Source organism: Juglans microcarpa x Juglans regia, chromosome 1D (assembly GCF_004785595.1).
Source record: "Juglans microcarpa x Juglans regia isolate MS1-56 chromosome 1D, Jm3101_v1.0, whole genome shotgun sequence".
Taxonomy (NCBI): Eukaryota; Viridiplantae; Streptophyta; class Magnoliopsida; order Fagales; family Juglandaceae; genus Juglans; species Juglans microcarpa x Juglans regia.
Genome location: NC_054594.1, coordinates 39,121,632 through 39,143,864, shown reverse-complemented (window position 1 = coordinate 39,143,864; position 22,233 = coordinate 39,121,632). Strand labels below are relative to the sequence as shown.

General features: G+C 38.2%; 3 protein-coding genes across 7 annotated transcripts; 2 read left to right on the top strand and 1 right to left on the bottom strand.

The window, feature by feature from the left end:
- The first annotated feature begins 1,642 nt into the window (after positions 1-1,642).
- On the top strand, positions 1,643-6,498 carry LOC121266534 (BTB/POZ and TAZ domain-containing protein 3-like). Of its 3 annotated transcripts, XM_041170391.1 has the most exons (8): positions 1,643-1,876; positions 2,276-2,360; positions 3,390-3,776; positions 4,004-4,134; positions 4,240-4,546; positions 5,629-5,942; positions 6,126-6,244; positions 6,280-6,498. In XM_041170391.1, exons 3-8 carry the CDS (start codon positions 3,435-3,437, stop codon positions 6,297-6,299), a joined length of 1,233 nt encoding a protein of 410 aa, XP_041026325.1. In that variant the 5' UTR covers positions 1,643-1,876; positions 2,276-2,360; positions 3,390-3,434; the 3' UTR covers positions 6,300-6,498. The 3 variants fall into 3 exon arrangements, with proteins under 3 accessions (XP_041026325.1, XP_041026333.1, XP_041026340.1); XM_041170399.1 differs by lacking the exon at positions 2,276-2,360; XM_041170406.1 differs by lacking the exon at positions 6,280-6,498 and having other exon boundaries at positions 6,126-6,255.
- A 497-nt stretch (positions 6,499-6,995) lies between these two features.
- LOC121266551 (sm-like protein LSM36B) lies at positions 6,996-8,984 on the bottom strand. 2 transcript variants are annotated; one of them, XM_041170424.1, is made up of 4 exons: positions 8,869-8,984; positions 7,875-8,013; positions 7,326-7,439; positions 6,996-7,227 (listed from the first exon to the last, which is right to left on the bottom strand). In XM_041170424.1, the coding sequence occupies exons 2-4, from the start codon at positions 7,987-7,989 to the stop codon at positions 7,181-7,183; spliced, it is 276 nt and encodes a 91-aa protein (XP_041026358.1). In that variant the 5' UTR covers positions 7,990-8,013; positions 8,869-8,984; the 3' UTR covers positions 6,996-7,180. The 2 variants fall into 2 exon arrangements, with proteins under 2 accessions (XP_041026358.1, XP_041026351.1); XM_041170417.1 differs by having other exon boundaries at positions 8,817-8,926.
- An 882-nt stretch (positions 8,985-9,866) lies between these two features.
- LOC121235903 (acyl-coenzyme A thioesterase 9, mitochondrial-like) lies at positions 9,867-22,058 on the top strand. Of its 2 annotated transcripts, XM_041132348.1 has the most exons (6): positions 9,867-10,211; positions 10,290-10,797; positions 18,028-18,205; positions 19,132-19,601; positions 21,280-21,408; positions 21,693-22,058. In XM_041132348.1, exons 1-6 carry the CDS (start codon positions 10,000-10,002, stop codon positions 21,843-21,845), a joined length of 1,650 nt encoding a protein of 549 aa, XP_040988282.1. In that variant the 5' UTR covers positions 9,867-9,999; the 3' UTR covers positions 21,846-22,058. The 2 variants fall into 2 exon arrangements, with proteins under 2 accessions (XP_040988282.1, XP_040988275.1); XM_041132341.1 differs by having other exon boundaries at positions 9,888-10,797.
- Positions 22,059-22,233: the final 175 nt, after the last annotated feature.

Here is a 22,233-nt window from a genome sequence, read left to right as displayed (position 1 = left end):
TGAGTTGAAATAAAAGTTAAAAGTTGAAAAAATATTATTAAAATTTGATTTTTTAATATTATTATTATTTTAAGATTTAAAAAAGTTAGACTGTTTATTATATTTTGTATGAGAATTTAACAAAATTGTAATAATGAGATGAGATGAGATGAGATACTTTTACTATCTAAACAAGGCTTAACTTTATTGGCTTTCTCCTTTTAGATTTACGATCCTTATCAAATTTTTTGACTAAAATTACTAATCAAATCATGACATATAACAATAACGTAGAATGTATGTCTTAACCCACCATTCAATAAAATGAAATTGCTTATCTCTATTTAACTTTAATCTCGTGTGGTACAATTTAGGTGAAGTTCCATCTGGTCTCCACCCACCCAAGTTGTTTTGTTTTCACTTTGAGTGGTGTTGTTACCATTGATGAGTTAATTTCAGTGTAATCAAGGTCATATCTCCACTTTATATCCTGTTATGAAGATTGGGTCACATCGTGTTTTCTGTTCTGGAATTTTCTTGCCGACTCTCGATCAGATTAAACAAACAGAGGAAATTAATCAAGGATCAAGCTTCAAAGCAAAACCTCAGTTTATGCCCTAAATCAAAACTTCAAAAGCAATTCATGTCAAATCCCAATTTGCTGACCCTTCGGCTTTTAAGGAATTCTCATTCCACAAAAAAACAAAATTTGTGCTTTTTTCTTCCAAACGAATATGATGGGTCATGATTTTTTTTTAAAAAAATTGAAATTATTATTTTATATTAAAAAAAAATCTATAACCGAGTTTACATCACACTTGACGCACTCTAGCTTTTTAATACAAAAAGAAGAAAATCATTACATGCAAGGTCTCAACCAAAAAAAAAAAAAAAAAAAAGAGAAATGAAGATCTATAAAAATAAATTTATAAATTGACATAATTTTATATAATATATTAGTTTTATTTTATTATAAAAATAATTTTATAATTTAACGTATTATATCAAGTCATGCCAGTTTGTAAATTTATTTTTATAAAAAAATATTGTAATTAAAATATTTTTTTTAAAAAAATACAATATATTGATGAGTGTGTATTATTAAAGAGTAATATTACTCATCATTCTGTTTATTATTATCATTTTATTATTTTATGATGTGTTATTAAATAATTATAGATTATTTATTATATTTTATTTGTAGATCTATTATTTAATAATATATTAAGTGATGTTAAAATGATTATGAAAAAAAAATTGATAGATAGATTTTTTTATTATTAAATGGGGGATGAAAATGAAATAAAGTTGCCGTTAAAATATTTTTTTAAGAAAAATGCTTTCGGGACCCAAAAAGTTCACCGAATCCTTTTTTTTTTTTTTTTTTTAACTAAATGATTAAAAAAATATTTTTTAATAATATTGTAAATTTTTTATTTTTTTAAAAAATGTTTATAATGATTAAAAATATATATAAAAAAAAATTAAAAAATTTATACTGTTCGGTAAACATTTTTAGATCCCGAGCAGTGCTCATTTTTTAAAGGAGCAGAGAAAGCAGCGTGGAGGACTTTGGAATTGGGACCGAGGGGCGGATGGATGGGGTTTTTTTTTATTATTTTTCTTTGCCAACCCGCTATAAAAAACAAACAACGTACCTCACTTTCCCTCCTGTTCGAGGCGCACGTACGTCTACCTCCCTTCTCCTCCTCTGCCTCTCGTCTGTACGCTCTTCTCTCTCTAGAAATGGTCTGCTTGCTCTGAAAGAAGTAGTTCAGATACTCACAACCTAGCCTTTTTTCATGCACTTACCAAGAGATATTTTTCTTTTTTAAAATCCAAAAGCTTCCGCTTATCACTTGCTGTTTCTACGTTTCTTCCATATCGTTAAGAAAAGGTACCTCCCATTCTCCTCCGTCAAAACTAAATACTATTTGTTCCATTTTTTTTTCTTTCCTGTAGTTTTTTTTTATTGTTATTTTTAAAATTTATTCATTTCGAAGCAGTTTTAATCGATGTTTTCCAGCTCTGATTCTCTCCCTCTCTCTGTCTCTCACTGTTTCCTAAATTTTTAATTATTGTTTCAAAGGATATGGTATACTCAAGATGAAGAACAATAAAATAATCTGGACTCAAATTTTCTCTCTTTGGTTTTTCTTTTTCTTTTGCAACTTTTCCCTAAAATTGTTATCTTTTTCGTTTAGAAATGGAAATACCGTGTGAGATTCATCTGAAAAAAAAAAAAATAGAAATGATTTATTTGTGATTCTAATTCTTTAATTGTTTTTTTTTTCAGGCTCCTTAGCTCCATATACTCCAACTTCGCGGAAAATAGCGCAAATCTTGATCTTTTCTGAAAAGATTTGCGGCCTTTTCTAAAGGTCTCTCTCTCTCTCTCTCTCTCTCTCTCTCTGATTGCTGAGAAACCTTAAGAAAGCAAAAGGAAATAACTTGTATAAGAGGCCGAGATGTTCTTCATCTATTATTAGTCATTACGGATCATTTACGAGTTTAATAGTTGATGAAAATAACAATTGCTTTGTAGTCTTTTTTCGGTTTTTCGGTGGATCCTTTCATGAATAGTTCCCTGAACGCGTTGACTACTATTACTGTAATGGATATTGTTTGTAACTGACGCCCGTGTGAATGGCACGTGGAAGATTTACGATAGATTCATGCATTCAACCCATTTGTTTTAGTTTTCAGTGATGTATCCGGCTTGGTTTGGGTAGCTTGGGAACTGTCCTGACTGACGGGTTTAAGGTTTCTTGGTGTTGGGGTTTATTTTGGGGAGTAACAGCGGTCTGTAACCTCGGAGCAAAGCAACTTTGTGATCGTTTCGCTAGTCATAAAGGACTTAGTTGATGCTTTTGCTGTTTGGTATTACTTAGTAAAAGGTAAATTTTATTGATACGAATGGAATAGGCATGCCCGTGTATACAGGGAGTATACGAAAGAACACATAAATACATTCCAGGAATGATGAATTAAGGACAAGAAGTCATGAGCATTGTTCCCATTAAGAACACCTAAATGGTATCGCACCATAATGTGAAACTTCTTCAGAGAAGCAAATATCAAACAGAGCTAAATAAACAAAACAGAAACTCCAGTAATACCAAACACCAAACAGAGCTCTAACAGAAACTACAGTAATACCAAACACCAAACAGAGCTCTGTTTGATATTTGCTTCTCTGAAGAAGTTTCACATTATGGTGCGATACCATTTAGGCGACCTGTATTGAATATCTAGAGTAGCTTCAAACATATTCATTTTTGCACCAATATCATCATATAAATACCGTGGGGCTCGTTTTCATTATTTGGTTGATGCTCTTTTAATATCGTTTTGGGCTGTAGTTTATTAGCAGCACCTATTTAATATTACTCTTTTTATCTTTTCCGCAGATCTTTTATTGGAAGTTGATAGTACTAAATAAATCTTAGTGGTAAATGGCTTCAGTGGATGCTGACTCTCCATGGTTGTCCTCGACTGGTGAATCGTTCTGTGGATCTTTTAATATAAACCTAGAGGATGATAATCCTGGCGATATTTTTACCGTGCAGGAAGTTCCCTCCTCTTCTGTAATATCTAAGTGTAATCTTCCTAAACCACCACCTTTCCCTGGTAAATCCTTTTGTACAGTAAAAAATTCCAGTAGGCTTTCAGATTGTAGCTCTGTCCCGAAAGAAACAAGAGATACATGGGAAAAGCTTTTTAAGGAAGGATATGGTTCAGATGTATATGTTATCACCGCAGACAAATCATATATTTTGGCTCATTCCAGTGTTCTGGTGAGTTAACCATGCCTCCCTTTTCCTACTTATATATGACTGTCGGCCAAAACCTCAGTAGTGTGAATGTGAAGTTTTCACTCAAAAATATTATATTGAAGAAATTGCTGCCCGTTCAAATTCTAAACAGGGCAATGGGGCAGTATAAAAGAGGCTATGGGACCATTGAAATTATTTCCATCAGCGATGGGGCTAAAGGCTTATCAGCTGTATTTTTCGTTGTGCAGAGTGTTGCATCTCCAGTGCTGGGGAATATTCTGCAGCAAGCAAAAGTTAGGAATGGTATGAGATACATCAAGATTTCCGGGGTGCCTTATCAAGCTGCCTACGCTTTCATTCGTTTTCTTTACTCATCCTGGTATGTTGGAGGCGTCTCTTTCTATCAGTTTGCATCTTCATTCTCTCTGTTAGCTATTATGGCTAAAGTTCCTAATTCTATTTCTTCTTAAATGTTCTAATGCAGCTACGAAGAGGAAGAAATGAAGCGCTATGTTCTCCACTTGATGGTTTTGTCTCACTGCTACTCAGTTCCATCGCTGAAAAGAGTTTGCATATATATTCTGGAGCGGGGCTGGCTGACCAAAGAAAACGTAATAGATGTACTTCAATTAGCAAGAAACTGTGATGCACCACGGCTCACTTTCATTTGTGTCCGTATAATTATCAGAAACTTCAAAACTATACCTTTAACTGAAGGTTGGAGAGTAATGAAACGTGTTAATCCTGCACTTGAACAAGAGCTTCTGGAGTGTGTTGTTGAGGCGGATGCTGTAAGTCAGTTCCTGTTCCTTCTTCAAACCAATTCATTTTTTTTGTACTCATTAAAAGAAAATGTGCAAAAGTTGTTGCATCACATTCCTGTCATTAAGAAAGCATGGAAAATTGATGGAATTTTATGTGCTCTCCTTGTTTTCCTTAATTTTATCTCAATTAATTATCTATTCAATTTGGAAACAAGGCAACATAGAAGATTTTTGTTTTGGTTATGTGGTGGATGCCTGCTCAACAACCAACTAATGGGTCATAATAACTTCTTGGTTTATCATCTATATAGCTTGTCATTATGGAAGAAAAAAATGATTCTCTTTTTTTTTTTTTTTTATTAGTTAGAATCTGCTGAACATGTTCCTGCAGCATAATATCTACTTGGTCATTGTGTGAGAAATCATTCATTCATTTATTTAGTCCTAAACTACATCTACCTCCTAATTATGCTTTTGAACGTAGTTTTTGAGGATATATAATTTTAGCAGATTTTCCTCTTTTATTAGGGTTTTGTGTCAGGTAAGTCCTAAATAAAAACATCCGAATGCACTCCTATTATAAATACATCTTGATGCTTTTTAGTTCTACTTTTTTAATTGAATTTGGTAAGTTCTGTTGCTGTCACTTTCTTTATTTATTTTTCCTGAAAACAGTTATTGATAAATCTTATTCCAGAGCTGTGCTTCATCATGCTTTAGTATAAAAGGTTATTTGCGACTTTTCTCTATCCTTGGAGACCCTCTACCTTTCTGCTTGTTGACAATTACGTTTTTATGTTCTTGACAATCATCGTCTTGTCTTTTGCCTCATTTAAATTTTTTCTTTGGCTAGTCAGTCTAATAACTGCTATAGATTTTTACTACAATTAAGATTTTCTCATGTTCTATACTGATTTTCATATGAAAAAGAATGACACGAGCTAATATGAGTGTGTGATATAAGGTACTAATCAACAAGCATTTGATGCACATACTTCCTAGAATTGATAAGAATGTTAAGCAGGTGATATAGTGATCAGATTGTTCCTCTTAAATCATTTTTCAATTTATTTGAAAATTAAGATCTTAGTTTCAATTGTTTATTTCAGAGAAAAGAAGAGCGGTGGAAGAAAATTGAAGAGAAAAAGGTGTACCTGCAATTGCAGGAGGCAATGGAAGCCCTCGTTCACATATGCAGGGATGGGTGTAGAACAATAGGGCCTCGTGACAAAGTACTTAAAGGAAGCCAGGTTGTTTGTGGTTTCCCAGCTTGCAAAGGGCTTGAGACTTTAGTCCGTCATTTCTCTAGTTGTAAGACCCGGGTTCCTGGTGGCTGCGTTCACTGCAAACGCATGTGGCAGCTGCTTGAATTGCATTCTCGGATATGCAGTGAGCCTGATTCTTGCAAGGTCCCTCTTTGTAGGTAAGTGTGAAACTGCCATTTCGGCCTCCATGTCCTTCATTGTTAGGGGGAAAAAAGTAGATATCTTATTTGGAAAGAAATTGATAAGGTGAAAATCCCAGAAATTACCATATATCGTATTTAAGTTTATTGATGTTGGATCGGTGTTGCTAATAACATATACTTTGTTCTCTCTGCTACTAGGCATTTCAAGGAAAAGATGCAGCAGCAGACCAAGAAAGACGAGGGTAGGTGGAAACTGTTGGTCAGGAAAGTGATAGCAGCAAAGAATTCGCTAGGGCCATTCTCAAGTCAGCGCACAGGTACATTGTGACCCCTTCCTTACTGAATACACCCTGTATATTGGTAGGAATGTAAGGGTGTTAATAAAGTACCTCGGTTTTATTGGAGGAAAATAATTAACGTGAGCCCAGGCTCCTGCCTTTTGTAGCAATTGATGAGAATCTGAACCATTGATGAACGGACATATGAAATCTTGTGATGGCATCACAAATGTCCAATTCGGTTTTGTACCTGTTTGATGATGTTAAATTTTATGTAATGTCTGATTTGGCAAGCTGTATATTATAAGCTGAATAGAATATGATCGTTCACCATAGTTAAAGAACTCATTTCTTATCACATAGCTCCTTTATTCTTGTTTAATTTTCCTCTAAACAGAAAATATATATTATGTCGAAATGATTGTAAGAGGAAGATTAGGTCTACAAGTGAATCCAATTCACCCCAAAAGGAATACTCTTTTGACTACTTGAGATCTATTCTCCTTCCTTTGCATTGTAGATATTAAGAAAATCCTCTAAAAATATCATTGCCTCAAGCATGCAAGGAATGTCAATGTGCAACGAGCTGAAGACCTGTCACCAAAACAATGTGCTTCTCCCGGTTGACTAAAATCTACAGTTCATTGCCAAGTAGAAGGCAACAGAATTGACATCGGCATCTGACATCGGCATCATTGACATTCCTTGCATGCTTGAGGCAATGATAACCAAAAATCATAATATAAATAAGGTGTTGAGTGAGAGAGAGAGAGAGAGAGAGAGAGAGAGTTGAAGACATTTGGCAGCCTATTCCATTACATATGATAGTAACAAGGTTTCATGTCCAAGTTCGAGCAGCCCTATCTAATTCGAATTTCCAAAATCCACATCATCTTACATTAAAAATACAAACATTTAAACAAAAAAAAAACCATGACTGCAGAGGCTCCACTTGGTTTGATAAAAATTCGGTACTTAAGCCCCATCTGCTAGTGTCCTCTTTGATGTACTAATGTAGAGAACTGCATCAACGAAGAGAAAACCCAACCATAAACATACTGGTCAGATAATAATTATATTGTATAATAAAAATAAATTAATGCGTCAATCCTTCAAGTACCATTGTTTCCACGAATGAAAGCATCGCCATACTTATTTTTCAACTGCCCATTGACATATTCTTCTGTTTGCTCCATTGCTATATTCATATACCCATCAAGACATGCAAGAATGCCTGCACACGAAGATTATCTATTAATGTCTGTTTCAATGGTCCATACCAAAATTAAACAATTCAGGGTGCGCCGACCATCAGTCAACCCAAAATTCACCATTGGCATTTATGGCCAGGTCGTATTCCTCTGCCTTCAATAGGTGGTCTGATTCTACCCATTACTGGTGTTAGGTGTTTCACCCTTTTCCCAAATTTAAAGGAGAAAAAGGGAGAGGCAAATGTCCCATGCATGGCATGCCACCTATATTTGCCAAGTAGTTCCCTTTTTCTTTTCTTTGCATGCGCATTTTCCCCTCCCATACAAAATCGTGTCATAATACCCCAAGGCAAATTTCTCATATGCATGGAATGCATCACATTGCTTATTGAAACCAATGATAATTGATGGTAAATTTAGGAGAATTAAAAGAAAGGAAAGGAGAAATATAGAATGACCTCGATAATCAACTCCAGAATTCAGTTTAACAACGACAGGACGACCACGGATTGATTTGAGAAAATCTCCAGGAGTTTTAGTAGTTGCTGAACCCTTCTCTCCACCTCCGCTCATTTTGCTTATCTAGAACTTTTCTACCTGATGAAAGAATGCCAATAGTAAAGAACATGGTCATCTGAACAATATCATAACTAGAATTTATAGTTGTTAATAAGCATACGAGGGAACTCCAGTAGATATAGGCAACATGACATCATAATAGGTCAACAAAAATATGTGGTACTAACGAAACGGATAAATCACCAAACAATAATACATAAAGAATGTGGCCCTATTTAGTTTTAGAAGTCAAAGTAAACAACATCTCTCAGAGAGGCATGAAAAACACAGGACAGCCTTCTCCTCTACTCGGCATGCCACATACTACTAACTATACTCTCTTTCAACATGACATTACCCACTCGCCTGTTGTCAATAAATCCCCACACTTTGGAACAAGGAAAGATATAGAACCCCTAAGGTCACAAGATAAACAAAGGGTCCTCAAAAATCACCCAATTGATTAGACACAATAAGTTTAAGTTGCATCCAAGCATCATCGCAAGTCAACAAAGCACGAAAAACCCAAAATTCGGAAGGAGCTTGGAGGAAAAAAGAAAAGAATGGCACCTGAAACAGCTGCAAAGCAGACTAATGCATCACCGAAGCAAACAAGTACCTTTTTTTTCCCAAAAAAAAAACCCCCATTATAGCATTCCCCACAATAGCAAGCACACTCGCAAGACAATTTCGCTAGATGAGTTTAAGCTAATTCAAATGCCCATCAACAAACAGCTCATTAAAACTTTAAAACCTAACGGAACAGTCCTGTAACCAATACTCTAATTCATAATTAACCGTGAACCAAAAAGAGAAAAAGAAGAGTTCAAGTTTGAACGCACATAGTAAGAAGCAAAAGAACATTGAACGATACAAAGGATCACCGGGACGTACCCGTTTGATTTACTGAGCAATAGCGAGGCTTCTTTGTCTGTGCTACAGTAAGCCCTACCGGCCGATTATATAGTGAAAAAAGCAATAGAGCGACGACGACGTCGTGTGCACGCCCCCCCCCGGCCTCATTTGTTTCTAGGCCTTCTTATTGGGTTTCAGTGAGTCCATAGTCATACTCCTTCTTGGGCCTTGGTTGGTCCTTCTAGTCTAATTCGACTGCACAAATTTTCTTTATAAAATTTAATAAAGTTATTTATATTAATTAGATATTTTTAAAATGATAAAACCTAAATTATTTAGTTAAAACACATAAAACTGAGTTCTAAAATAATAAGCATGCATCGATAGGGCAGTTTTTTTATGACATGAGAAGCAGACTAGTTCATAGACCAGATTGGTTTGTGGAGTTCATTTATAGAGAAGGCAATAGTGTGGCTCATGAACTTGCTAAGAGGGCTTTGAGAATGGGAGGCGAATGTTGCTGGATTGAAGAGGGACCTATCGAGATTGCTGGTATAATCAACAGAGAAATGTTATGTAATGATTTAGAGCAATAGCATGTTGGTGACAGATTGTAAACAGATGCAGTTTTGCACCTTATGATTATGAATGAATGAAAAGTACTTATTGATGATTCAAAATACTAATAATAATAATAAGCATGCATACAAATCGTTAGTACAAAATATACTATAAATATTACATCCACATTCTAATTAAATAATTTAGCCTTATTTGTTTTTGTATATGAAATAAGATGAGTTGAGATTAAATTTAAAAATTAAATAAAATATTGTTAGAATATATTTTTTTAATAATATTTTTGTTTTGGTATTTAGAAAAGTTTAATTTTTTATTTTATTTTGTATATAATTTTAAAAAAATTATAATAATTAGATGAGATAAGTTAAGAATAATTATAAAAATAAATGAGTCCTTAATCTTATTTTTTTAATACAATAATAACCTTGGAAGTAAAGAATCTGAGGATTCACCCAGATCAGAATCCTTCTTCAATGATCGGGCTATATTCGACATATCCTGCGGAGGATCCATAAGCTAACCAAAAAGGCTGCCCCTGAACTGGATCATTCCTTTGATTCATCTTCTTTTCGCAGTCTGAACAAAACAATGCGATCAATGAGAAAACCACTTTCCCACCACCTCTTCAAGTCCTCGCCACTGCCACTCCAAGCATTCGTTTCATCACCAATACAAGCAACACCAGGATTCCAAAATGCATTTTTCATCAACGCCCACATTCCCGCCTCAGCACAAGGACCAAGTCCGACCTCCGAAACCACTCTTCCTGGTCCGATTTCACCTACACTCTCCCAAACCAGGTACTTTTCTTATACAAGTCCAGACCCACGTCCTAATTACCAATTTAATTGGGAAGCTAATGATGCTTTCTTGTCCAGATCATCAGAACAAGCACGACCCGTTTTCAGAAGCAAAATTTATGCTCCAAATTCATATAGTTTCACTCGAGCCAGGCCATTTTCTACCAAAAAACCGGACCCATATTCCAAGTCATTGGACTCTACAGAACCCGGACTCTCTTCATCAAATGCAATACCGGTTTTTTCCACCATAACTTCACCATTAGAGGCTTCGCAGCCTATTGATGCGGGCTCTTCGATTCGAAAACCGATCAGTCTGTGGCCCGGAATGTACCATTCACCTGTTACAAATGCTCTATGGGAAGCGAGGTCGAGCATATTCGAGAAGGTCGTGGATACCCCAACCGATGAGCCTTCTCGAGGTGAATTGGTTATGAAAACTCCGGTAAAAAGCCGGACCACTATTGTTTACAAGTTCTCGTCCGATTATATACTCAGAGAGCAGTATAGGAACCCCTGGAATGGGATCCGGATGGGGAAGTTGCTCGAGGATCTTGATGCTCTTGCTGGAACCATCGCATTCAAGGTACTTCTGAAAAATGTTGTGATGTAATTTATACCGTGTCTAGTTGAATATTTGTTGGGTTTGATGCGTGGGGAAATGCTGCGAGTGGGGTTTGTGAAACGGGTTCTAAATGATGTCGATTAGATGTGGTGTGTTATGCTTGAATTGGCATTCATTTCTAATGAAGCCAGTTTGCCTACCCAATGTTGCCAGTCTTTTAATTTATGGCCTACAATGTGGTGTTTGTGGGTTTTGAATTGGAAGGTGCACTCGTTGTGATCTGTGTCATTGCGGGGTTGGTATTTCGCTTTTCACAGGACGTCGTCATTCTGACCCTTTTGGAGTTTCGCTTGAACACTCACCTTAAGTGTTGGTATACCTCGTCAGTGGCCAACATCTTCATGGTAGTCATTTGCAGTGAAGCCGAGTTTGGCCAGCTTTAGTTCCCAAAAATTTTTGGTCTTTAATCAGAGTCTCAGACTTGTGGCCCAGCATTGTGATTTGAATTCGAAGATGCAATCGTTGCAATTTTCTTCATTATTGTCATTTTAAGTTCATGAATATAGTGTTTCCTATTATTATTATTATTTCTTTGTTTATATATAAGTAAGAATCTCTATTGAATAGATTGAGACTAGGCAATGCCTAAGTACACAGGAAGTATACAAAGTGAGACACCTAGTTACAATCTAGTAAGCTGGAAAGAAAAAGAAACTCATGAACATTCACACCCTTCGATACAATAGCAGAAAACCACTGTAAAAAAAAATAAATTCCAGATTTCCCCCACTACATGTTCCTTGTTGTTAAAGCACCTATCATTCATTTCCGACCATAAACACCACATTAAGTATAAAGGTAATTGTTATAGTATGTAGCTCATATCGAGTGGAACACGTATACAGAGAAAACAGGCTAATACTGCGAGTGAAGCGGAGTGGATTGAAGGGAGCGTAGAGTATCGAGCGGAACGGAGCGAAATACATATGATGTAACCCTACTTTTGACAGTTAGTGAAAATTTAGCCCTTGCTCTTGTGAATGTACTGCCGAACCATGTTAAATCTTAGTTTTTTTTTTTAAACATATTGTTCATAACTACCACACGTAGCATAACAGTATCATTCGCCACACTACTGCCGGTTGAGCGCTATTATGCCTCCTATTCCAGCACGCTCGTAGTTCCACCACACTTTTAGGCATTTCCCAACTCAGCCCGGCTCTACTAAGAATACCAACCCATAACTCCCCAGCCACCTTACAATGTAAGAGCAGATGATCTATCGATTCCACATTCCTTTTATACATGTAGCACCACTCCGTGACCACCATACCACGCTTCCTTAGATTATCAACTGTCAAAATCTTCCCAACTGCAGCTGTCCAAGTAAAAAACGCAACTTTAGACGATACTAAAACCTTTCAAATGCTCTTCCACGGAAAGAATGTTGGTTGTTGAACTGTCAAGACCTTGTAAAAAAATTTAACATAAAAATTTTTCCTCCCCGTGAGAATCCACAACATATGGTCACCCCCATCGCCTCCTAATTTTGCTGAATACAAGTAACTATAAAAATCTGCCAGCTCTTCAAGTTCCCAATCCTGAGCATTTCTAGTAAGAGTGACATTCCAAGTTACTGTCCCATTTGCACGACTCAGCAATTCTGAAATTGCAGCTTGCTGATTGCCAGCCAAGTTAAATGCAACTAGAAAAACAGTAGAAAGAGGACTCTCCCCACTCCAAACATCGAACCAAAAGCGAGTTCTTACTCCCTCACCTACCTAAACTTAATATGTTTTTCAAAAGTGTTCCACCCATTTCTAATAAATTTTCATAGGTTTACTCCATAAGACCCCCTATCCTCCTTAGAACACCATCCCTTCCATTCACTACCATACTTGTGATCAGTAACCTCTCTCCACAATAAGTTCCCTTCCATTTGATACCTCCACAACCACTTTCCTAAAAGTGCCTTGTTAAAAATACTCAAATTTCCTACCCCTAATCCACCATTCGCAATCGGACAACTCACCATTTGCCAACTCACAAGGTGAAATTTAATTTCTTCCCCCATGCCACCCCACAAGAAAGCTCTAAACAACTTTTCGATCCAGTTTGCCACATCCACCAGTAATGGAAAGAGAGAAAGATAGTAAGTGGGAAGGTTGAAGAGGGTGCTTTTGAAGTGTTAATCTCCCCCCTTGATAGATATAGCCGCTTCCGCCCCGATAATCTTTTCTCAATCTTCTCTACCACTCCATCCCAAATACTCTTTGCTTTGAATGATGCCCCCAAGGGAAGTCCAAGATATCTCATAGGAAGAGAGGCAATTTTACAGCCCAACAACTCTGCTAGAGAAGCAATATTACTCGCATCCCCCACTGGTACCAACGCCAACTTCCCCAGGTTCACCTTGAGTCCCGAAACAGCTTCAAAGCACAACAAAACCGCCCTTAGAGCTTGAATATGATCACTAACAGCATCACAAAAGATGAGTGTATCATCCGTGGATAGTAAGTGAGAAATGGAACTGACATCATTACTATTGTTGCCCACCAAAAAACCAGCACGAAATCCCCCCCTTACGGCAGCCTTCAGCATGGGACTCAATGCCTCCATTACTATAACAAAAAGGAAAGGGGATAGCGGATCCCTTGTCGCAAATCCCTCGAAGTCTGAAAAAAATACAAGATTTTCCATTGACTAAAACCGAAAACCGAGCGGTCGAAACACAATGTTTAACCCATTTGCACCACCTATCTTCAAAACCACATATTCTAAGCATATAAAAGAGAGAGTCCCAACACACATGGTCATAAGCATTTTCCATGTCTAGCTTACAAAGGATCCCCAAAATGCCTTCTCTTAACCGGCTGTCCAAATACTCATTTGCTATCAAAACTAAATCCAAAATTTGCCGACCCCGAACGAAAGCATTTTGAGGTTTGGAAATGAGTTTGTCCATCACCAAACACATACGATTAGCTAACACCTTTGATATGATTTTGTAGATCTCACCTACCAAACTAATAGGCCGGAAGTCTTTTAATTCATGGGCACCAACTATCTTTGGGATAAGAGCAATGAAGGTAGCGTTTAATGACTTCTCAAACTTAAGATTATAATGAAAAGCATGAAAAATCTGCATCACTTCCTCCTTCACTATATCCCAACACTCTTGAAAGAAAGCCATAGAAAAACCTTCCGGGCCCGGGACTTTATCTTTGCACATACCTCTCACCACTAGATGCACCTCCTCTTCAACAAACGACCTCTCCAACCAACTTGCTACATTCGAATCCAGCTGGTCAAAAATTAAACCGTCAAGTTTGGGACGCCATTCTACTTTTTCAGCTAGGAGATCCTTGTAATACTACACTATATGATCTTGGATGTCTTCGGGAGAATGTAACACATTTGAACCTGAATGGAGGACTTCAATAGTGTTGTTGGGCCTATGAGAATTGGCCACCTTGTGAAAGAACTTAGTACATTTATCCCCCTCCTTCAACCAAAGCGCTCTTGATTTTTGCTTCCAAGATATTTCTTCCATCAACAAAACTTTCTCAATTTCAGTGACCACCACATTCTTCCTTAACAAAGAATCCTCATTAACGTCCGCTTCCTCCAATGCTTGCAACTCAAAAGGAAGATCCACAAGATTCAAATAAAAAATCAGCTTTGAGAAGTATTCCATTGCTCTTGTAGACGTAGATGCCCCCGCCTTCTCACTAGGGAACCGAACAATGTTGAAGTCACCACAAAAAACCCAAGGTAAATCCCATAAAGAATATAGACCCATCAATTCCTCCCACAAAGAGCTTCTATCACTATCCACATTGGGCCCATACACGCCGCAAAAGCCCACCTCCACCCATCCTCAATATTCCTAAAAGTTACAGCCATTGAAAAAGTCCCGATACAATCCTCCACCATCTCCACCACTCTCTTATCCCACATCACCAACACACCTCCCGAAGCCCCCCACGAAGCTAAATAACACCACCCCACAAAGGAGCAACCCCACAAACTACGGATTATGTTTCGATTAATACCACTCAACTTAGTCTCTTGTAAGCAAACAATGTCAATTTTCCAACTGCGGAGAAGGGATCTAATGCGAAAACGTTTATTCACGTCATTGATCCCTCTTACATTCCAAGACAATATTGTAGGCTTCATTAACAAAAATAAAGTCCCTCCCTTTTACTCTGTCTCTCCCCGAAGTTCCCTCCTTATTGTCATAGTTAATGGAGCATCGCAATCGTTTCAACTCTCTCTCCTTTCTAACAGTTGACTTCATGGTCGTGGAATGATCAGCTTCAATAGCTACTAGGAGAGCCATGAATTGTTCTTCATAGCCATCGCAGGATAGTCCCACCCGACCTTGAATCTCCTCCACTTTTTTTAACCCAATCTGATACTTTAGGTGAAATCCGAGGGGGAAGTATCTGTAAGGGTGACGGACTACCTATCTCCTCCTCATTACTATCTGCTGCAACGAACTCCATCTGTAGGTCAGAATCTATACCTCCTCTTTCTTAGGTTCCGTATGAATATCTGCATACACCTACACTAGACTTATCTTCATTCCCACAGAAGCCAACAAGACTTTTTTTCCCACAAAAATTTCCACGATTTCCCCTTCCTCAATTGCCGGTGCATAGGGCACCGCCTCTAACCCTCCCGAAGCTTCCTCAGAAACTGTCGAGACTTTTTGTGCCTTGGAGGGAGCCGTTGGCTCAAGGAGCAATGCTGAAACAGCCTCCTGAGAACTGGCTGAGACAACCAAGATATCGGGGACGACAGCCTTGCCTCTTCTCGTAGGCATCTCCTCTGACCTCAGCGCAGTTGTCTGTGTGTCAGCAACCTCCGTCGAAATGTTCTGTGCAGTTACCGAGAAGTCGTGGGCGAAAGAGACGATAGAAATCATGCCCCTCCAAGCTCCGATGGTACTACCTCCGGCGACGGGACCTCCATTGGTGCTTCTACGACCTTAGGCGAGGTCGTCTGAGGCTTCGCCGGCGGCACTGGCACTGGCCCACTAGTCGATGGGCCACCAACGTGCTTGTGCTTCTTCCTCCAAATGGGGTCATACCTCCCAGTCTGTTCAGGCCTCTCCTTGGGCTGAAGCCCATCTCCAAGGCTAACCTAGCCCTTTCCTTTAGGCCCATCCATTACCCATGCCCAATATCTCCAGCCCTTTCTTCATTTCATCTAAAACCAACCTTTTCTTCTTTTGGTCTGATACCAAATCACAACCCAAGCCCAGGCCCCCCTCACCATTACCCTCAATGCACCGTATTAGACTTAACGCTTTATCAGATAACTCATCTAGCGAGCTCTGCATAGCACGCAACTCCTTCAGAAGCCTTACCTCAATCTGCCCATCAACCCCCCTGCCATCTCCCCCTCAGCTCTGAACAACTACCGAAAGGGTGCACCTCTTGCCTTTTGCAGGTTTGCCATAGCAGATTTTTGCGCGGCTCGAGGTATCTACAAGACCTCCCTATACCACCGCGATGACGAGGTTACTGCCATCGTCATTGATGGTGAATTTCTCCCCTGACCACCTTCTCTGCACATATCCTTCAACACCACCGCGAGCTTCCTCCACCCCATTCCAACCCTATCCCCAGGAATGAGAAGGAAACTCCGGTGACCTCCCCCACCATACTCAACCACAGACATGTAGGAGCCACGGGAGTTTGAATAGCGCTGGGCAATGAAGCCTCTGTCACCTTCCTGCTGAGCAAAGTAATACCCTTTGCTCCCAGTCTTCAGACATTCCTCCAACATTCTTGCCACCCATCGGGTAGTGTCTAACCCCAATCTCAAATTTTTCACACCTTTTCACCCTTTCTCCGTAGTGAACACATTACACCCATCTCTTCTCACCTGAAACACCTTCAACTCGATAGCTAAACAACTAAAGGAAGGCATTTCCTTTCAATGGTACCAGATATCCCATCGTCAAGAGCCCACAACCACCATTGGCGACGTGGGTTTGCAAAACAGTTAAAAGTGTACGGAGAGAAAACGCACAGCTAAACCAGAACAATTACCAGTCACTCACAATTCCTATTAATTGTATTTTGGATATTCATTGGTATAGAAAAATTGGTGCTGCTAAACTTGCACGTATTGCTAGGAGCTGGATCTATCTTTCATGGTTGGATTTCCACTTTAAAGAATTGTAGTTCAGTTTTAAGTTGTAAATATGTATACATTCATATTTGGTCTTTCTATAAGGTCATTATTCCTCATGATAATCACTTTCCTTGAAAGAGCATATGACAGACAAAGGTCCTTTAGAAAGCTGTGTTTTTTGCTTGGATAGCCTTTCTTGGGAAGATTATCACAATAGGTAATATAAGGAAAAGAAATGTTGTTGTGATTGATTAGTGTTGCGTGTACAATAGGATTGGAGAGTCTGTTGATCATCTTTTACTTTAGTGTGAGATTGGTAGTGTTTTGTGGAATGACTTATTTAGTTGGATAGGTTTGACTTGGGTAGTACCCATAAGAATTGTGGACCTTTGTGGTGCTTGGAGAGGGTTAAGTTGCAGACCAAAAATTGTAGCGATGTGGAAGATGATCTCTATTTGCCTCAATATGGTGTGTTTGGAGGGAAAGTAATGACAATAATTTTGAGGAGCAAGTGGTAAAGGCCTTAATCTTGGTGGTATGCTGCCTCCAGATCTAAGGTTTGAATCCTTTTTAGTGCAAATAATTTCTAGGGGTTATCGAATTGGGGAACTTCCCCCTAAATTACCCGAGATGCACTTGCAAGAAACTCCTTGCTGAGGGCCTATGCACCCTTGGGATTAGTCGGAACTTTGTTCTCAGACACCCGGTGCCAATAAAAAAAAAACTGTTTTGAGGACCAAAAAATTCCAAACCTTCATTTTCATTACTCTCTTCCTTTGGGAAGCTACCATTGACTTTAATAGGCTTAACTTTCATGATTTTGTTGTATCTTTTTCTACTTTTAGATGGGTGTTTCTCTTGTATACATCGTGTGTATCTGGGTTGCGCCTTTTGCACTCTTTCAATGGAATTTATTGTTTTTTTCAAAATCTGCTCATCACCTTAATCAGTAATAAATTTTCTGGACCCACTCATCTGTATGTTTCATCAGTTAGTGTATTTAACATGGCATTCCTGCCCTGTTGTATAGTTCTAACGGTTTCCTAGTTGCTGATATAATTGAATCTTATTCTAGCACCTATGGTTTGCTTGTTTGACCAGCATTGCTGCAATGACAATGGCACGACAAGACCTCTGATACTAGTCACTGCTTCTGTCGACAAGATGGTTCTGAAGAAACCCATCCAGGTTGACACTGATTTAAACATAAGTGGTGCTGTTACTTGGGTTGGGCGGTCATCATTGGAGATACAATTGGAAGTGTCTCAGTCCACTAGAGGTATAGCAGAAAGATAAATTATAAGATACCGATTGTTTGATTTTTTTATCACCTTGGCAGTGGGATAGACTTACAGTTTCTTATGGTATATCTTTGATTTTTTTGAAGTGATCTGCACATCCTGCCACTCTGTACCATAATTGTACAGAAAAGAATTAGCTTGAGATTCTTATAAAGGCTTCATCAATTGGACACAGACAGATTAACCCAGTGGTGGAATGGTTTAGATTCTAGTCTGATAATGGTGCTTGTAGAGATTATTAGGCAGTTAAGGTTGAACTCGCTGGACCCTAAAAAATCCTAAAGGTAATTAATATATCTGAATCTTAAGGGGGGGGGGAAAAAAAGTAAAGTTGACTGCAGAAATTTCAAATTTGAATAATCAATGCCCATCTAATTTATGTTTAAACTCTGGTCTGCCAGTTCTGCGATTGGCAGTTCCCTACACCTTGCTTCTAAAGAATTTATACTCTATTAGATTTGTCACTGTACCCTTCCAAGAGAATACCCATCCAGGCTGCAAATAGGCTCAGCAATTTTTCGCTGAACTTTCTTTCTGTTGTTTTTTTCAACTGCCTCTCCCTTGGATTCTGGAAAAGAACACCCTAGCAACCATTTGAGAGCAAACATTAGATGGAAAGCTGGGTAAAACTCACCTGCATTTTAGGAAGAGTTTTTCTCCCGATTGCCATTTCTTTCTCTTTTTCTTGGTCCTTTGTGATCTTTTATAATCTATCTGTTGCCTGCACGGATCAGACCTAGTCTATCATTATCAGCATGTGGCTTTAAATATCTGTCTTGCAGGAGCATAAATCATAAAAGAGTTATTTCACATGTTCCCTTGACATATTTATGTTTTTACAACAATTTCCCAGCTGGTATCTATTGCTGCTCAGTTTGCTTTGTTATGTAACTTTGGTTTTCAGAGACCAAAAATGCATCAGACTCAATTGCTCTCATGGCAAACTTCACTTTTGTGGCTCGGGACTCGAAGACTGGAAAATCAGCACCAATTAACCAACTCTCACCTGAAACTGACCAAGAAAAGCTACTTTGGACGGAAGCAGAAGAAAGGAACAAACTTAGGAAAGAGAAGAGACCCAACCGTAAAAAGAATTTTGAGAATGGAGATGCAGATAGGCTTGATGCATTGTTGGCCGAAGGACAAATCTTCTGTGACTTGCCAGCTTTGGCAGACAGAGATAGCATCCTTATAAGGGATACCTGCCTTCAGAACTCTTTTATTTGCCAGCCACAACAAAGGAACATTCATGGCCGGATTTTTGGAGGATTTTTGATGCGTAGAGCGTTTGAACTTGCCTTCTCAACAACTTATGCCTTCGCAGGTGTCGCACCACACTTTCTAGAAGTTGATCATGTTGATTTCCTTAAACCTGTAAGTAGCCACCCCACCATCTATTAAATGCTAAGATACCAATTTCAGTAGCAACCGTGCATAGTACTTATTTTACTGGATTTTAGAATTTACTGTTCAGGGATCCCTCTAGGTGTGCATCTCAAAGTTGGGGTGGCTAGATGAATAATACATTAATCAAACGTCTGCTCAGTCATGACATACATTTAAGAACAAAGGCCTTCATAACTTCATTAAATTTATCTAGGTTTAAACATAATACTGACAAAAAATATGAATTGATTCTCTTTTTTATCGGTAAAATATGAATTGATTATGAAAAGTGATCGAATGTCATTTGGATAAGTCAGCTGGAAAGAGCTTGCATCGATGCATTATTTGTGTAGATGTGTCTTTTTATTCCTGTAAAAAAAATCTATGCGGACTTGTCTATGCTCAGGCAACAGTATTTTTCAGAACAAGTGTCATATCTGATTGTCAAAATCATCCACTCGTACAACAAGGGTTATTCAGGACTGCATCTGTTTTTAGATTTCCAATCATTGTATCTGTCCACAGTGACTTTTTATGGTTTAGGAAATTAGGATGAGTTCCAACGCCTAGTGTAATAGAGCTTCCTTTTGGTATGGCAGCTACTGAAAGGCTGTATAGATTGGTACTAAATTTTGATGTGCTTTAGAGCTGTTATGCCTATTTGGTAACCATGTAGGGAAAGTGCTTTCACTGAAAAACAAAATAGGGATGGTGCTTTCACAAGCTAAAAAAGAAAAAAGAGGAAATCATAGTAAATGCTTCTTACATATTGCGTTTGGCGCTACTAGTGTTTTGTGTTCTGTTTTAGTGAGTGCTTGTTTTTCATTTGTGTATGCAAATTATCCAATAGCAGATGTCTTTGCCATTTTGTTATGTTTGCTGACTTATTGAATATCATTACGAACTAGTCATTTTGAAAGCCCCAAATAATAACATGGACTCAGATGTGTTGTCCATGTGTCAAATCATCTTATCCCTATATCTTGGACACCGGGGGACACTGAAATTATGTAGTACTTCCCTGTTTTAGGTATTCTGGAAAAGATTCTGACAGTCAAATACACCTGAAGGGTACATGTTAGGCAGTGTACTATGTCGGATAAATGTCATACCTATAACAATACACAGCCATCTGCATGTGTAGTTTGGTGTAGATGTGTCCATGTAGCATATTTTCCAACCACCCAATTTCTTTCTGTTCAAATGCACAAACTAATTCTTTTTTTCCTTCCCCTCCACCCTTGACAATTCATTTTCACCTTTGAAATTATTATTGGACCATTTGTGAATTCTCTCTTACTGACATTGATTATAATATTGGGAATGGATGTTTATATATTGAAATAAATCGTTACTGATTGATAAATTATAGGCAGGTACTTTTGCAAATGTTGGAACTTAAGTGAACTCCACTAGCTAATTGTTCCAGATAATTTCCGTTAGAAGAAATATGAACTCTTAACATCTCATGTGAAAGTCACACTAACCTATGGAAGTCCAACGAAGGACATAGTAACTTTGGCAATAAAACCATTTAAATAAAGTTTCTCCAATGATAATCACCCTGCAATAGCAGAAAAATATATTTATTGGTTTCACGACTTGCATTCAGCAGTATGAATCAGAGCAAGTCAATGACTTTGTAACATCTATTTTGCTGCTGCAGGTGGATGTTGGAAATTTCCTTCGATTCAAGTCCTGTGTGCTCTACACTGAACTTGAGAACCCAGATGTACCTCTGATAAATGTGGAAGTTGTTGCTCATGTTACAAGACCTGAGCTCAGGTCCACTGAGGTGAGCACCTGAGATAAAATATAAAACCTCACTGCAAAATAATGTAAACCACTAATGATTTTCTTTTCTTTTATTTGAGCAGTCTACTGCACATAACATGAAAACAAAACAAAACCTTTTCTACGCTTCAGAGTGGGCACCATCCCTCCCACCCAGTTAAAAAGAGAACTAAATAGATTAGGCTTAAAGTAAACCAAACAAGAATCCAAGAATTTTATAGGACAGTTTTTGAGATAATATCAAAGCCAGACCTTATTCTGCTACATGTTTTGCAATTTGAACAGGTGTCCAACAAATTTTACTTCACATTCTCTGTCCATCCGGAGGCCATGAGAAGTGGCTTGAAGATTCGGAATGTTGTTCCTGGTACAGAAGAGGAAGCACGACGGGTGCTTGAACGCATGGATGCAGAGAGCTCCCAGTTTGGTAAACCCTGAAGATTTATTTCTTCTCGATGAATATAGGCAAAGTATATGCTCGGAATCAAGATTTCTGATGGGGTGGGTGTTACAGAGTTTTCTTGATGTGAAAAGTAAACCGTAGGGAATATGTAGTTTACAAGAATAATAAGACCGCTTCAACGTTGAAGGTCAAAATCCATCCGATGGGGTAGCACAACGAATGTCAATATTTATGTACCTGATTACTCATTTGCGCAAGCCCATGTACTCTCTCTCTCTCTCTCTCTCTCTCTCTAGATGATTGCTCCACTCTTGCTCATTGGAATTGTGTTCGTGGTGCAGTAGACTTTGTGTTTTACATTGCTCAGGACCGTTTCCAAGTACTCGTGATTAACCAGACGAATGTCCTTCATTTTCCAAAAAC